The sequence below is a fragment of the Electrophorus electricus genome, chromosome 21 (genome assembly GCF_041902795.1).
Source record: "Electrophorus electricus isolate QZ-2024a chromosome 21, ASM4190279v1, whole genome shotgun sequence".
Taxonomy (NCBI): domain Eukaryota; kingdom Metazoa; phylum Chordata; class Actinopteri; order Gymnotiformes; family Gymnotidae; genus Electrophorus; species Electrophorus electricus.
Genome location: NC_137517.1, coordinates 12,495,778 through 12,512,500, shown reverse-complemented (window position 1 = coordinate 12,512,500; position 16,723 = coordinate 12,495,778). Strand labels below are relative to the sequence as shown.

General features: G+C 41.5%; 1 protein-coding gene across 1 annotated transcript; it reads right to left on the bottom strand.

Annotated features, from left to right (window-relative positions):
• Window positions 1-6,000: 6,000 nt before the first annotated feature.
• Window positions 6,001-16,024, bottom strand: LOC145652835 (NACHT, LRR and PYD domains-containing protein 6-like). The gene is made up of 7 exons (XM_081704540.1): window positions 15,903-16,024; window positions 14,217-14,298; window positions 13,569-13,685; window positions 12,150-12,266; window positions 7,152-7,209; window positions 6,684-6,888; window positions 6,001-6,524 (listed from the first exon to the last, which is right to left on the bottom strand). The coding sequence occupies exons 2-7, from the start codon at window positions 14,267-14,269 to the stop codon at window positions 6,004-6,006; spliced, it is 1,071 nt and encodes a 356-aa protein (XP_081560666.1). The 5' UTR covers window positions 14,270-14,298; window positions 15,903-16,024; the 3' UTR covers window positions 6,001-6,003.
• Window positions 16,025-16,723: the final 699 nt, after the last annotated feature.

Here is a 16,723-nt window from a genome sequence, read left to right as displayed (position 1 = left end):
TGTTAGGAAGTTGGAGATCCAGTCTCACAGGGATGGATGTAGTCCCAGGTCCTCCAACTTGGTAGTGAGTATGGAGGGGATAATGGTGTTAAACGCTGAACTATAAGCATTTTAACATAGTTACCCCTCTCTTTGTCCAGGTGGGTCAGTGTGCTGCGGAGCATATTTGCAATTGCATCATCAGTGCAGCGATTGGGACAGTATGCAAACTGCAATGGGTCAATAGCTGGCAGTGAAGAGGTGATGAAGTCTCTGACCAGCTTTTCAAAGCACTTCATCACGAACGATGTGAGGGCAACAGGGCGGTAGTCACTGAGGCAGATAGAGGATAAAGATGTCAGTGAATACTGGAGCCAGCTGGTTTGCACAAGCTTTGAGGACTCTCGCACAGATTCCGTCTGGTCCCACCACCTTCCTGGTATTCACCATATTGAACACACTCCTCATGTTTCTCTTCATAATGATGAAAGTGTGCTGTTCTTTGGTGGGCTCTGCGCATGCTCCATTGGCTGTGCCAATAGCACTGTTAGTGTTGTTAGTGCTAGCACTGTTAGCACTGTTAGCATTAGCACTACTAGTTGCAGCCTCAGAGTGTAGAAGGTATTTATAACATTCGCCAGAGACTCATCTGCACTCATCAGTCTGTAGGGTGGGCTTTTGCTGTCTTTGATAATCCATAGTCCCTGCCACAGGGCTCTAGAGCCACTCTGCTCTAACTGTGACTTCCTGTAGCACCGCTTCGCCTCTCTCGCCGCCCTGCGCACTCCGTATGCTGCAGCCTTGTACTCGTCCATGTTCGCACTGATGATCCCCATGTTGTAGGCAGTAGTGCGAGAGTTCAGAGCTTCGTGGATGGTTCTGTCCACCCATGGCTTCTGGTTAGGAAACATCTTGATGGTGGTTCTTGGGATCGTATCATCCACCATTTTCCCAGTAAATCCTACTACTGCTTCTGTTAACTCGTTGACATCATCAGTGCTGTGCCAGAACATGTCCCTGTCTGGGTCATCAAGGGTGTCCTGCAGAGCGGCCGCCGATTGGTCTGTCCAGCACGTGACCTCCCTCTGAACCAGAGTTTCCAGTTTCAGCCTTTGTTTATATTTTGGTATGAGGAAGATGGCAGCATGGTCTGACATACCAAATGGTGGATGAGCTTGCGACTTGCATCTTTGTATTGGGTGTAGCAGTGGTCTAGTATCCTATTGCCTCTTGTGGGGCAGGTTATGTGCTGATAAATGTTTGGCAATGCATGTTTGAGGTTAGTGCTGTTAAAATCCCTAACCACAATAAGTGCAGTGTCCCGGTGATTTAACTGAAACTGTTTAAGAGCCTCAAGGAGTTGTCACAGTGCAATGTCCGTGTTAGCCTGAGCTGGAATGTACACGTTATTGACGATGATCAGAGTGAACTCACGAGGAAGGTAAAAAGGACTGGGTGAGCAAGACCGGGCGAGAGTAACAACATTATCGTTATCACACCAGCCATTGTTTACCATCATGCACACATCACCGCCTCTCGACTTCCCCGATTCTGCTATTCTGTCCATGCGGCGCACCAAGAAAAACTCGGCCAGGTGAATGGCATGGCTCGGTACCGCTGGGTCTCAGTGAGGCAGAGGAGATTGCAGTCCCGAATGTCCCTCTGGAACTTTATCCTGGCCCAGAGGTTGTCGAGCTTGTTAACCAGAGACTGGACATTGGCTAGCAGGATGCTAGGTAAGGGAGCTCAGTGTGCCCGAGGCCACAGCCTGTTCCTTACACTGGCTCCCTTTCCTCACAGCCATTTCTTTGCGATGCATCTTTTGTTTTCCCTTAGGATCTCACTCTGCCAACTTAAGTCTGTGGTTAGAAATGGTTTGAGGTGAGTATTTTGTAAACCGAAAGAAACAAGACAAGTACAAAGTACAAAGTACAAAGTACAAAGTACAAAGTACGGTCGGAGGTGGTGACAGCAGTCGACCTCTCTGGTGTCATCTTTATCTTCTCACTAGATAAAATGATAAAACAGCAAAAACCCAGCAAAAGCACAGGATAATGTCATAACATCAGGAAACCGATATCAGGAGGAATGATGCAGTGAAGTTAATAAAGGCTCAACCAATAACTTTGTTCAATGTGCTTTGTGAGGTACTGGGCAGTGAACATGTGCAACATTTGCTTCGTGCTGAAGTGAGATGTTATCAAGGGGAAAAGTGCTCACAAGGCTCTTTGCACTGCATCTGAGCTACACGTGTTTATGCAAGAACAACAATCTCCCTTTGTGAGTGTATTTGGACACTCAGTATGGCAGGAAAAATTAGTCTATCTCGTTGATAGTTTCTCCTGTTTTGATGAGCTTAACATTGAACGCAGGGCCTCTCTGACACTTTTTGAAGTGTGTGACATAATCAGGGCCATCGGGAACCCCTTCACCTTTCACCTCATAGGAATGACTGAGGATCTGATCTGTGCTGAATAAGAGAAGCTGCTCCAGTTATCATCTGATGAGATACTGATGTCAGAATTCAAACAGATGTAATTGTAGAACTTCTGGATCCAAAGACTCATTAAAAGCTGTGCAGGTTTTGATGTTCTTCGCTAGTGGGGTTGATACTTTCTGTTGTGAGAATAACCTCTCTGCTCTCACCACAATCAAGACTGAGTACCATAACAAAATGGAGGCAGAGTCAGATCTGTGTTTGAAGACCACTGCCCTCATCCTGGACATCGTACAGCTTTACTCAGCTAAACTCCTCAACCCTCTTACTGAAATGGTAAGTGATCACCGTCTGTGTATCTGTGGGATGATTTATAGGAGACACTTGGTCTAAAATGTTTGAGAACTACTGATTTAGATAAACAAAATATCTCTATTCTCTTTATCTACCTGTCTCTACTGTTCTTTCTGAAATCCACACACAGACAAAACACAAAATGTGCTTATTCCTTATTACAACACACCACTATTAATTTAACTGCATTGAACAGACATGTTAAATTGATCGGTTAATTATGCATCAAGATGGTGATTTCTGTTCTCTCTCGTGTATAACACACACACACACACACACACACACACACACACACACACACACACACACACACACACGCACGCACACATACACACGCACACATACACACGCACGCTTTTAATTCAGAGCAAGTTCAAATTGCTTCTTTGTTAACTCCACCCCTGCCTAAGTTTGGAAACAGTCCCACAAGTCAACAGGCAAACAATAGATTAATAGTCAAACAGAATTACGATAATTTGATCAAAGACGCTACCAGACACGGATTCAGTTGGTAAAGTTGTGGAGGAGAGACAGAAGGGTGAGTTAAATTTTATAAAGGAGTTCCATATTCCCTTGGAGGAAACTGAACAAAACTGTTAGTTTGTGTAACAGAGATAAAGAAGCAGTGTGATGATATTGTGCAGAGATTAAGTGCAGGCAGTTCACACTGAGCAGTGGGGAGTGATGTCCACACAAACCCCAGAAGAGGAGAAAGCCCTGGATATACTGGTTCATCAGTGTCTCTTAGGATAAGAGTAGGAACTGATGTGTGTGGAGAAGAATGTCCATCTCCATCCCCTCAGCCTGTCTCTCCACAGTACCCTTCACCTGCTCTAGTCCTGCTGCATCTGCTGGGCCTCTCAGGCAGGACCACAGTCAAAAAGGCAAACAGTGTAAATAGACAAAGGTCAGCACTAGGAAGACCAAAGAGGGGAAACAAGTATGACAGGAAGTGCAGACGTGACACATACAAGAGGGGTCACATCACGGTCACTTTTACAGGAAGTGAGTTGTTATTCACGACTGTAAATCACTGTCCTACCACCAGCTGAGTTCCTGCGTCAGTGATACCTGATTGCTGTCCCATGGTGTGGGTGATAAGAGAATGTGGTTAGTTGTGATTGGTCAGTGATGGTAAACCACCTGGTCTTGGTGAAGATAAGACTGAAGTCAGGGTCTGGAGGTGGAGGGTTTAGGGGGAGAGTTGGAGTGGAGCTGGAGCAGAGCTGGTGGACTGAGCAGTGAGGTTTGGAGAAACCTCTACCTGGGGCTTTCTCTCTCTACTTCTCTCTCTCGCTCACTCTTTCTTTACCTCTCTCTTACTTTATATCCATCTATTGGGTAACATTCAGGTAGTATGACATAATGTAAATGCTTAAGTAACTTTATAAAGTTAGTTATACATATTCTCATCAATTAAACTGTGCTACACAATAGAATTTACTCTAATACCTTAGTAATTATAATTCAGTCAGATAAATGTATTATATTTTACACGTCTTAAATGTTGGTCTACACCTGTTTCCATCGCTGGTTGTAGGTAAGCAGGGCAGGGGTAAGTGAACACTGTAACAAGTGAAAGAGTTATAATGTCAATGTGTGTAAGAGAGAAATATACACTTACAGTGTGTGTGTGTGTGTGTGTGTGTGTGTGTGTGTGTGTGTGTGTGTGTGTGTGTGTAAGAAAGAGAGAGAGAGAGAGAGAGAGAGAGAGAGAGAGAGAGAGAGAGAGAGAGAGAAGTGTGTGATAGGTTTTTTGTGGTGCATTTGTTGAGCACTGCCTGTACTCAGAGGAAAGGCAGCACAAAGACACTTAAGAAGCACTTTAGGATTAATGATTTGGTCAGCTAACACCTTGCATAGTGATTAGGGTACAGGATACAGAGGGGTTTAAGGAACACTCACAAATTAACAAAGTACCTTATGATGGAGATCATGATGTACTAACACCAGTGCAGTAATGTGTTTATGAATGAAAATACTCACACAGCTTTTCTGGATGCTGTAACCAATGGAAGCAGTCTCAGTAGACATTCCTCTGATGGGTCATATTTACTCAGGTCAAACTCATCCAGCTCCTCTTCTGAGTTCAGCAACACAAACACCAGAGCTGACCACTGAGCTGGAGAGAGACTGGCTCCATGGAGACAATGGTCACCTCCTCTGCTCAGGTATGTCTGGACTTCCAGTACTAGAGAATGATCCTTTAGTTCACTCAGACAGTGGAACAGATTGATGGATTTCTCTGGAGATGGATTCTCCCTGATCTTCTCCTTGATGTAGTTGACTGTTTCCTCTTTGCTGTGAGAGCTTCTTTTCCTCTGTGTCAGTAGGCCTCATAAGAGAGTCTGATTGGACTCCAGTGAGAGACCCAGAAGGAAGCGGAGGAAAAGGTCCAGATGTTCGTTCTCACTCTGTAAGGCCTTGTCCACTGCATTCATAAGGAAGTCAGACATGGTTGATCTTTTAAAGAGACCTTTCTTTTGCTGTTTCAACACATTTTTCTTTTTGGAGATGAAGGAGAGAAATGCATATAAAGCAGCCAGAAACTCATGAATGCTCAGATGCACAAAGCTGAACATCTTCCCCAGGTGAAGCCCAGACTCCTCTCTGAAGATTTGGGTACGCACTCCTGAGTACAGTGACACTACTTTGACATCAATGCCACACTCTCTTAGGTCTTCCTCATAGAAGATCAGGTTGCCCTTTTCCAGCTGTTGGAAAGCCAGTTTTCCCAGTGCCAGAATTGACTTTTTAGTCTGTTGAGGATCAGTGTCAGTGTTTCCATGGTACTTTCTATCCTTGTGTTTGATCTGAAAGATCAGAAAGTGTGTGAACATTTGAGTCAGAGTCTTGGGGATCTCTCCACTCTCTGCTTCACCCAACATTCTCTCTAGAACAGTGGCTGCAATCCAACAGAAGACTGGAATGTGACACATGATGTAGAGGCTTCTTGATGACTTCATGTGTGTGATGATTTTGTTGGCCAGGCTCTGATCACTGATTCTCTTCCTGAAGTACTCCTCTTTCTGAGGGTCACTGAACCCTCGTACCTCTGTTACCTGATCAACACACTCAGGAGGGATCTGATTGGCTGCTGCAGGTCGAGAGGTTATCCAGAGGAGAGCAGAGGGAAGCAGATTCCCCTTGATGAGGTTTGTCAGCAGCACATCCACCGAGGTCGACTCTGTTACATTCCACAAGTTCTCATTGTTCTGGAAATCTAGAGGAAGTCAACACTCATCCAGACCATCAAAGATGAAAATGACTTTGTAAGCATCACAGTGTATTAATTGTAATTGTTTTGTTTCTGGGAAAAAGTGATGAAGTAGATCCATCAGACTGAACATTTTCTCCTTCATCAAATTCAGCTCCCTAAAAGGAAGTGGAAATATGAAGAGGACGTCCTGATTTGCTCTTCCTTCAGCCCAGTCCAGAATGAACTTCTGAACAGAGACCGTTTTCCCAATTCCAGCAACTCCTTTAGTCAGCACTCTTCTGATGGGTTTGTCTTTAAAGAGGTCATTGCATTTGATGGGTGTCTCCTGTGTTGCTGGTCTCCTGGATGCTGTCTCAATCTGTCTCACCTCGTGTTCATTATTGACCTCTCCACTCCCTCCCTCTGTGATGTAGAGCTCTGTGTAGATCTCATTCAGAAGAGTTGAGCTTCCTTGTTGGGAAATTCCTTCATTAATTCTTTTAAATGTATCCATTAGTTTGTGTTTGAGATTTCGTTGATATTCAGAGAATAGCTCTAATAAACAGAAGAACATGATCACAAATATTTTATTTTCTTGTTATCTTTGATGTTGAAGTAATTTATCAAAACGCTGAAACACTTTGCACAAACACAGAGGACAAAATTTAGTTATAGTGATACTGCCATCATAAAGCCATGATCCAGAGCTCTTACTGCTCTGTAGTGTGTTAGCAAGGTCTGTCTGGTTCATGTTCCCCATGACATGCAGTGTGATCTTCAGCGCTCCCTCTCTGGCACTGCTCTGATCCTCCTCATCCTCCACCTCTCTCTCAGAGCATGCTGGGTAATCTGGACTCAGCAGCTTCTTAAACTTCTTCAGCTCCTTCTTCACCAGAGAGACGACTTTGTGCTCCAGCTCCTGGTTAGGAATAAACAGCAACAGACAATCAAAAAAACACCACCATGTTACAGAGAGAGATCACTACATGATTTTGTTTCATGATGGAGAACATTCTGGCAGTGTTTGGGTAGTTACTTAAAAAAAAGTAATCCATTACTCATCACTTATCTAAAATTGTAATGGGATTACTGTACTCATTACTTAATGGAAAAAGTAATCTTATTACTTCTGTTACATCCTAAAACCCAAATATACTAGAAATCACCCCCACACTTACATACCTTGAATATGGACTCCAATTGTTTTCTGTAGGTGAGTTCTGCTTTTTCTCTTTGTACACTGTGGACAAACACAACAGACTTTTATGGAGGAATATGTAGCACATTCATACCTGCACAACACATGATTATACAGACAAGTAGATAATATACAAGATTATATATTATCAACACTTGCGTTTCTGCATTTTATAACAGATCTGTGATGCTGCCTGGTGTGCAGCAGCAGAAAGGATGAAGATGCAGGTGTGAGTGTAGAAACTCAAAAAGGCTTTTAATAGAAAGTGAAAGTAAAGCAAATGTGCTAAACACACTCAGCCACAAGAAAACAAAGGTCAACAAACAAGAACAGGAAGACAGGAAACAGGAGAAGTATATACATGGAGGAATCTGGGAAGAGAACAATGCAGAGACTAAGGACAAGTGGCTGGAATGGCAGGTGGAGTTAGGTCAGTAGTGGCAGGAATGGTGGGTGGAGTTAGGCTGGAAAGTGGCAGGAATGGTGGGTGGAGTTAGGCTGGAAATTGGCAGGAATGGTGGGAGGAGTTAGGCTGGGGAGCGGCAGGAATGGTGGGAGGAGTTAGGCTGGGGAGTGGCAGGAATGGTGAGTGGAGTTAGGCTGGAGAGTGGCAGGAATGGTAGGTGGAATTAGGCTGGAGAGAGGCAGGAATGGTGGGAGGAGTTAGGCTGGAAAGTGGCAGAAATGGTGGGAGGAGTTAGGCTGGAAAGTGGCCGGAATGGTGGGAGGAGTTAGGCTGGGGCTTTGGCAGGAATGGTGGGTGGAGTTAGGCTGGGGAGTGGCAGGAATGGTGGGAGGAGCAGGGAGAAGGACAACACACAGATACAACAATAAACAAAGGATGACAAGGGAAAGCAAAACAGACAAAAGGGCTCCTTTACAAGATGATTTGTTAGAAAATAAGTACATTTTATTTATAGAGCACATTTACCACAACAGCAATGATCAAAGTGCTGTGGAAAGTTAGGAAAAATGTCTTAACAAAAACCTGTGAAATGTAAAACAAAAGGAAATGTGCCATCAAACATAAACATGGACAGAGAAACGAAAATGTCAGGGTAAAAAGAAGTGTTTGAAATCTGCACAAGAGGGAGCAGAGCTGATATTCAGAGAAGGACTGTTCCACAGCCTCAGTGCTGCAGCTGAACAGACACAGTCACACTTCAGCTTCAGTCGAGACTGTAGAAAGACACAGTCACACTTCAGCTTCAGTCGAGACTGTAGAACAGACACAGTCACACTTCAGCTTCAGTCGAGACTGTAGAACAGACACAGTCACACTTCAGCTTCAGTCAAGACTGTGGAACAGACACAGTCACACTTCAGCTTCAGCCGAGATTTTAGAACAGGCAACAGCTGATCTGAACAACTCTGAGTGCCAGTGAGTAGATGACTTGTTCCTAAGCATGAACAAAGAATTTGATTTTGGGAAATTTCTCTGAACTTGTAAAAATTATTCCTAATAACAGAATTGATTTGCTGTTCAAATCTGAGATCTGGATCAAAGATAACACCAAGATTTAAATATTTCTAGGAATAATACAAGCAGATTAATCAACTGTTACACAAGTGTTAACCCCTCACTATCTATGTTTACATGTACACCCATGATCTTATATTAGTCTACAACTGTCTTACTTAGATATGATCATGTTAATATTACAGTCTGATTGTTATAGTGTGACATAGTGTCTTAGTTGACCTAAACTTAGGCTGATTAAAGCATGTGTTCTAGAATAATATTAGCCAGACTATGTGCACATGTAAACACACACTGATCCACGGACTAATTTGTGCTACATTTCTGGCAAAGCCTGATAAACATATTATACATATATTGTACATACATTGTTCTATATATATATATATATATATATATATATATATATATATATATATATATATATATATATAGAGAGAGAGAGAGAGAGAGAGAGAGAGAGAGAGAGCGAGAGAGAGAGAGAGAGAGAGAGAGAGATATTTCCTTATGTACCCCTGTTTTTTTCCCTCAGTTTGGACAGAGCACTCTCAAACCATTACTATACTATGTATGACTATGTACATGACAAATAAACCAAACTTGAAACTTAAACTGTAATCAAGAGAGTTTGTTTTTGTCTAGTCATTAAAAGAGGAGCTCAGCAATGTTCAGTAACAGCATTACTACTGTAGCTAAATCCAGCTCATCTACCTACAGCTTGATCCTGCCCCAACTCCTCTTCTTAAGTGTTCTTCTGCTATTTCTCCCATGTCTTCTCATTAATGCTTCCCTTCGGATTCTGTCCCTACAGCTCTCAAAACCTCAGCTTTAACTGCCATTCTTTATAAAACAGGACTAAATGCTGCACTACTTGATAATTACTGACCCATTTCCAGTCTCCCCTGTCTACTCAGGGTTCCAGCCTCTCAACTACAATCTTTCTTAAATACTCAGGATCTATTTGAACCTTTCCAATCTGACTTCCATACTATGCACAACACTGAGAGAGCCCTGTTACATGGTTTCAATGATCCCCTTCTCTCTACTGACTCTGGTGCCCTGTGTGTTCTCCTCCTTCTAGATCTTCTAGATAGAAGTGCTGTGTTTGACACAATTAAACCATAGCATACTTATCAGCTGCCTCTCAGACATTGGGATTACTAATACAGTTCTTGAATGGTTTATCTCCTATATCTCTAATAGATCACATTTTGTCACACTTGGTAAACACAAATCACACACTGTTACCGTTACCCAAGATGTTCTCTAGGGATCGGTGCCTGGTCCTCTCCTATTTAATCGATATGTTGCCCCTTGGTCAGATTATCCGCAGGCATGGTCTCCGTTTCCACTGTTATGCTGATGACACTCAGATTTATAGTAGCACCAAAGGTAACACTACCTTACCACTTCCTGCTTTACTCTCTTGTATCAAAGATCTCAAACAGTGGATGAACATAAACTTCCTAGAGTTAAATCCTTACAAAATAAAATTTTAGTTATTGCTTCTAAATCCATAATCGCTAAATTAACTGATTTTAAACTCAGTCTAGATGGGTCTTGGTCAAATCATCAACTGCATTTTGGAACTTTGGTGTACTCCTCACTCTTTCAACCCCACATCATGTCAATGGTTAAAAATGCCTTTTTTTTTACAGTCACAATATCAGTAGACTTAGGCCCATGCTCTCCAGACAAGGTGCTGAAACTCTGGTTCATGCTTTCATCACATCCCATCTTGATTACTGCAACTCTCTCTTCATTTACACCCCAGAATTCTCTTAGATGTTAAAAAATGTCAGCCCAAAACACCCCGATTCTACATCAGTTACACTGGCTCCCTGTCCCTCAACACATTCAGTATAAACTCGTCCTGCTTACATTCAAAGCTCTGCATGGTCTTGCACCTCCCTACTTAGCTGAACTCCTACATCCATACTGCTCCACCCATACACTTAGGTCTTCTGATGCAGGTTGTCTCTCCATCCCTAAGTTAAGATTAGTCTCTGTAGGGGCAGATCTTTTAGTGTCATGGCCTCAAAACTATAGAACACTTTACTACAATCTCTCCATCTCTGGTCTTCAATTTCTGCTTTCAAATCGCTTAAAACATAAACATTTTAATGACCTTTCTTCTGTTAATAGTTGATAAATTAATGTGCTAAATGTGTTAATTCATGTCTCTTTCCATGTGTATTGCTATTGTAAAGCAACCTTGAATTTTAGAAATGCACTATTTAAATTTAAACTTATTATTATTTAATTATTACAGTACATACTGAATACAGTATACAGTCAGCTTTAGAATAACTGCCATTGTTTTTAAATAAAGAAGCTGAACTTTAGGGAAATATTCGTAAATGTACAGGTGTGTTTTGTATTCTTGGTAAACGTACACCTGTGTTGTGAGGCTGAATTAGACTGTGCATAAAGGAGACTGAAAATTAATATTTTAATAAACTATAACTATTTTTGCACATCTGTAACTGTACTGTCATAGCACAGACCCCTCCTCATAGATACCTCCCTATGCTTGTGACATTGTGTGTGTGTGTGTGTGTGTGTGTGTGTGTGTGTGTGTGTGTGTGTGTGTGTGTCTCCCATGTATCACACTTACAGGTTTATACTTTACAATATCTGGAAGATTCGACTGTTTCTCTCTAAAGAGGACACCCAGGTGCTCCTCCAGTCCCTCATTACCTTGAGACTGGGTGACTGTAACTCACTCCTGGCTGCTTCCTCCATGTGTGTCTCCAGGCCCTTACAGCTGATCCAGAATGCAGCAGTACGGCTGGTCTTAAACTTTCTGAAGTTTATACTTATGTTTCATTTCTGTATTGTGTATTGTTTCTCGGTCTCAGTAGAGACAATTGTTTCTGGCAGTATCAGAGATCAAGATTATTTAAGAATATTACCTACTGGTACTATCCAAGGGTTCTCTGAATGGACAACAAAGCACTTTTAAGAAGTCTGTCTGGATAAGGGCATCTACTAAATGCAATAAATATACGTTTATTCTGATATCTCAAGTAAATAAGTGCACAAACCTCTTCCCACTCAGGATATGCAGGCTGGATGAACCGATTTAATCTTCTAATTCAGTGTTCCTCACTCCCAGTGCTGGATAAACTGATTTAATCCCCCTAATGCAGTGCTCCTCACTCCAAGTGCTGGATGAACTGATTTAATCCTCTAATCCAGTCTTCCTCATTCCCAGTGCTGGGAACCTGCAGCACTGCAGTTTAGTGTTTTCCTGCTCCAACACACCTGATGCAACTCATGAAGAACTTCATAATGAGCTGAGTGAGTTTGATCAGGTGGGACTGGGAGTGAGGAACACTGTCCTAAACCAGGAGACTATCACCTCTCATCAGAACACTCTCCCTCTCTGAAGTATAAGTGGAGGACTCCATTTTACCTGAGCTCAGTAGAACAGTCACATTCCCTACGTCATCCTTACCTGAGCTCAGTAGAACAGTCACATTCCCTACATCATCCTTACCTGAGCTCAGTAGGATACACTCCCTCTCTGAACTGCATTGGAATCTTCATTGACTTGTCACTCTTCATGGATACACAGCTGGGTTCCAGGGAGTCTGATCTCTTACCCTGAATAGAACTAAAACACACAATTAAAAAAGATATTGTTTTAATGCCAAAATAGTGTTATACTGCCAAAGTCTAACTTAAAATAGTTTCACATTTTTGGTGTATTTTCTAAAGTAATCATCTCACAAATCCAGAGTTCATTTCCACAGTGACTTTACCCTTTGAGAACTCTCTGCTCACTGTGAGGATGCAGAAGTCTCTGTGTAATTGTGGATGACCAGTTATTGTTCTGGGCTCACGTTCCAAACCTGACTTGGTTATCCAGGTTTATTAGGCTTTTAAACTTTCTGAACTTTCTAAAGTTTATACTTATGTTTCATCCGTATTGTGTATTGTGTCTCAGTCTCAGCAGAGACAAATGTTTCTGGTAGTATTAGAGATCAAGATTATTTAAGAATATTACCTACTGGTACTATCCAAGGGTTTTGTGAATGGACTACAAAGCACTTTTAAGAAGTTTGTCTGGATAAGGGCATCTAAAAAATGCAAAAAATATACATGTATTCAGATATCCCAAGTAAATAAGTGCACAAACCTCTTCCCACTCAGGATATGCAGGCTGGATGATCTGATTTAATCCCCTAATCCAGTGTTCCTCATTCCCAAAGATGGATGAACTGATTTAATCCAGTGTTCCTCATTCCCAGTGCTGGGAACCTGCAGCACTGCACAGTTTAGTGTTTTCCTGCTCCAACACACCTGATACAGCTCATGAAGAACTTCATAATGAGCTGAATGAGTTTGATCAGGTGGGACTGGGAGTGAGGAACACTGTCTTAAACCAGGAGACCATCACCTCTCATCAGAACACTTTCCCTCTCTGAAGTGTATGTGGAGGACTCCATCTTATCTGAGCTCAGTAGAACAGCCACATTCCCTACATCATCCTTACCTGAGCTCAGTAGAACAGTTATATTCCCTACATCATCCTTAGCTGAGCTCAGTAGAACAGTCACATTCCCTACATCATCCTTACCTGAGCTCAGTAGAACACTCACATTCCCTACATCATCCTTACCTGAGCTCAGCAGAACAGTCACATTCCCTACATCATCCTTACCTGAGCTCAGTAGAACACTCACATTCCCTACATCATCCTTACCTGAGCTCAGTAGAACACTCACATTCCCTACATCATCCTTACCTGAGCTCAGTAGAACACTCACATTCCCTACATCATCCTTACCTGAGCTCAGTAGAACACTCACATTCCCTACATCATCCTTACCTGAGCTCAGTAGAACAGTCACATTCCCTACATCATCCTTACCTCAGCTCAGTAGAACAGGCACATTCCCTACATTATCCTTACCTGAGCTCAGTAGGATACACTCCCTCTCTGAACTTTAATGGAATGTCCATTGACTGGTCACTCTTCATGGACACACTGCTGGGTTCCGGGGAGTCTGATCTCTTACCCTGAATCAGACTAACATACACAATTAAAAAGATATTATTTTAAGGCCAAAATACTAATGTGTGTATAAATGGTGCAAATAAATTAATATGCATTTATGTCTATCATTGCGATTTTTATTTAATGTTTTTTAAAGAATTCGTACAAAGATGTTGAAAACACTAAATTCGTTATTATGTTTCTTGTTATTTACTAAGTGATCTTCAAGATGATCAGAGTTATACCAGAGAGCATCTTTACATTACTTTACATTGCATTACGCTGGTCTTAAACTTTCTGAAGATTATACTTATGTTTCATCTTTGTATTGTGCATTGTGTCTCGGTCTCAGTAGAGACAACTGTTTCTGGCAGTATCTGATTTAAGATTGTTACCTGCTGGTACTATTCAAGGGTTTTGTGAATGGATATCAAAGCACTTTTAAGAGGTCTGTGTGGCTAAGAACATCTACTAAATGCAATAAATATAGATTTATTCAGATATCCCAAGTAAATAAGTGCACAAACCTATGCACTGCAAGTATGTTTATTTATGTTCTCTCACCTGTCTCCTTTCTGTGTGTGCTGTTCCCCAGAGACACGTATTTTGGAGGTCATGTCTCCTCCTACAGATTATAGCTGTACACCTGCAAACACGCACATGCAGATTAATAATCAGAACACATATTCAATTACAATATTTACATTTACTGCATATGGCAGACACCCTTGTCCAGAGAGACTTACAGAAGTGATTTGTTGCGTCGCTACAAAAAACATAAATAAAGCACCTTTGTAAGTCGCTCAGGATAAGAGTGTCTGCTAAATTTTATAAATGCAAATGTAAACATCCTCATGTGAGCACAGAGAGGTTAGTGTCAAGATCACTACCAGACTAAAGCCCTGGCTAAACTGCAAAAGAGGGCAGTAAAGATGTGTTTTTATAATAAGTGCATACTCAAAATCACTGTCACACAAATAAACAGCGCAGAACTTCATAAAAAAGCTAGATTTACATGCGCACCGTTGGTACAATACTAGTCTGACACTGTTAGTTGAACTAACACACGATCGTATAAAATCACTGTCTTAGCCAGTTCAAAACACGTAGCCGAGTTGGACGTGTAAACACGTTCTGTCAGATCTACTGGTTCACAGCCCGAAATGCAGCCAAGATCTCCGTTTATCGAGTCACGACCAAGACATTCACGCGCTTTAATCAATCACGAAAAAGACATTCACGCGCTTTAATCAATCACGACCAAGACATTCACGCGTTTTAACGAAGCACGACCAAGACATTCACGCTTCAGCTCGGAATGCACCTATAAGCGAGACATTACAGTATTTTCTCGCTTAATGTTCTCAAAAGAGAAACAGAGTCATTCATGTTTTTGAAGAGCTTTGGTGTAGACAGGCACCTTTACTAACTTTATAAGTACAAAATATAGTTTATTAAAATGAGCAAATAATGCATAAAGTTTAAAACGTAATCTTACAGCACTAAAACAAACTCAAAAACGTGGGTGTAGTGAACAGTATCAGTCCAAAGTGGAAAAGAAGACAGAGGCAGGAAAAATGTGTTCTGTAAGTGCATAGTGGGTCACAGACTAACTCAATCACTGTCATACAAAGAAACAGTGTCGAAATATCACTTAATAATATTACTAATAAATATTATAAATATTACTTCTTTAGTTACACTGACATGCACACTATTGGTACAATACTAACCTCACACTGTCAGTCTAATTACGACATGATCGTGTAAACAGCACGGTCTTAGCCTGATAAAACAACTAGTCTACATCTAGTTGGACACCTAAACACTTACTGTTAGATCTACTGGTTCACAGTCCGAGACATTTGTGACACTTCCTGCAGTACGACGCCTGTTCTATTTGCGCAGTTTGTTTCTGCGTAGAGGACAAAATATAAATATATTAAGTATATAGTGCGTTTATTAGTACTTTTTATACAGTTCATGTAAACATATTGATTCGGACCAATTTCTCAGATGAGCCTAGAACGACTTTAGTTTGGTTATTCTGAATCAGACGACCTCAGTTCTATTGCTGCATTTCGCGTAAACGAAGACACCTACCGCAACAGAATAGCGGCTAAAAGCTTTACGTTTTCAGACATTAACCTGTTAATATTAAATTCTGTTAATATTAAATTTAAGAACTTGTTCTTTGAGTAGTATAAGTTCATATAATTCTTGATTGACAGCTCAGATTCAGATACTCACCGGCTTTCTTTTCTAAAGATATTTGCATTCCGCTTCTTAAAATGGAGCACAAAAATTTCACTTTCGCGTTAAACCGGACTGAACCGGTTTTGTCAAGGATAATTGTTTTTTAGGGGCCGGACTGCTGTGACCAGTCACAACACTTTATCCAACCTTCTGCGGGAGAGAGAAATCAGAGCTACAGTATAGAACTGTATTTAAATAACACAGAATAGCGTAGAACAGTGACAGTAAATTAGCAGTGGATTTGGACTGTGGGAGAATTTTGTTTGTCATGGAGCTTATACAGCACAGCTGTTCTGAGCAGACGTTTACTTAGGTTTTCACACACACACACACACACACTCACACACACACATACACACACTCACACACACACAAACACACACACACACACACACACACACACACTCACACACACACACACACACACACACACACACTCACTCACACACACACACACACACACACACACACACACACACACACACACCCACACACAGAGAGAGAGAGAGAGACAGGTTATTAGTTTGTGTGTAATACCTATTCTGTGCTCACAAACTCTATATAAAATGACTATTTATTGTCATTACGTTTCGTTTCTAGCATACACTCCCCTGATATGACAGTTCAAACCATTTTGAGTGTTTGAATAAACCATTTTCAAATGGTATCTTGGGTCTCTCCTCTGCTGATCGCCATGTCCAGTTCACATGCCCAGTGATGTAGTGGTATAAGCCAGTATGTGAACGTTTAGTTTGTGCCCAGACATGTATCTGAGAAGAAGACGAGCCAAAAGACGTTAATCAGGCAGATCTGTT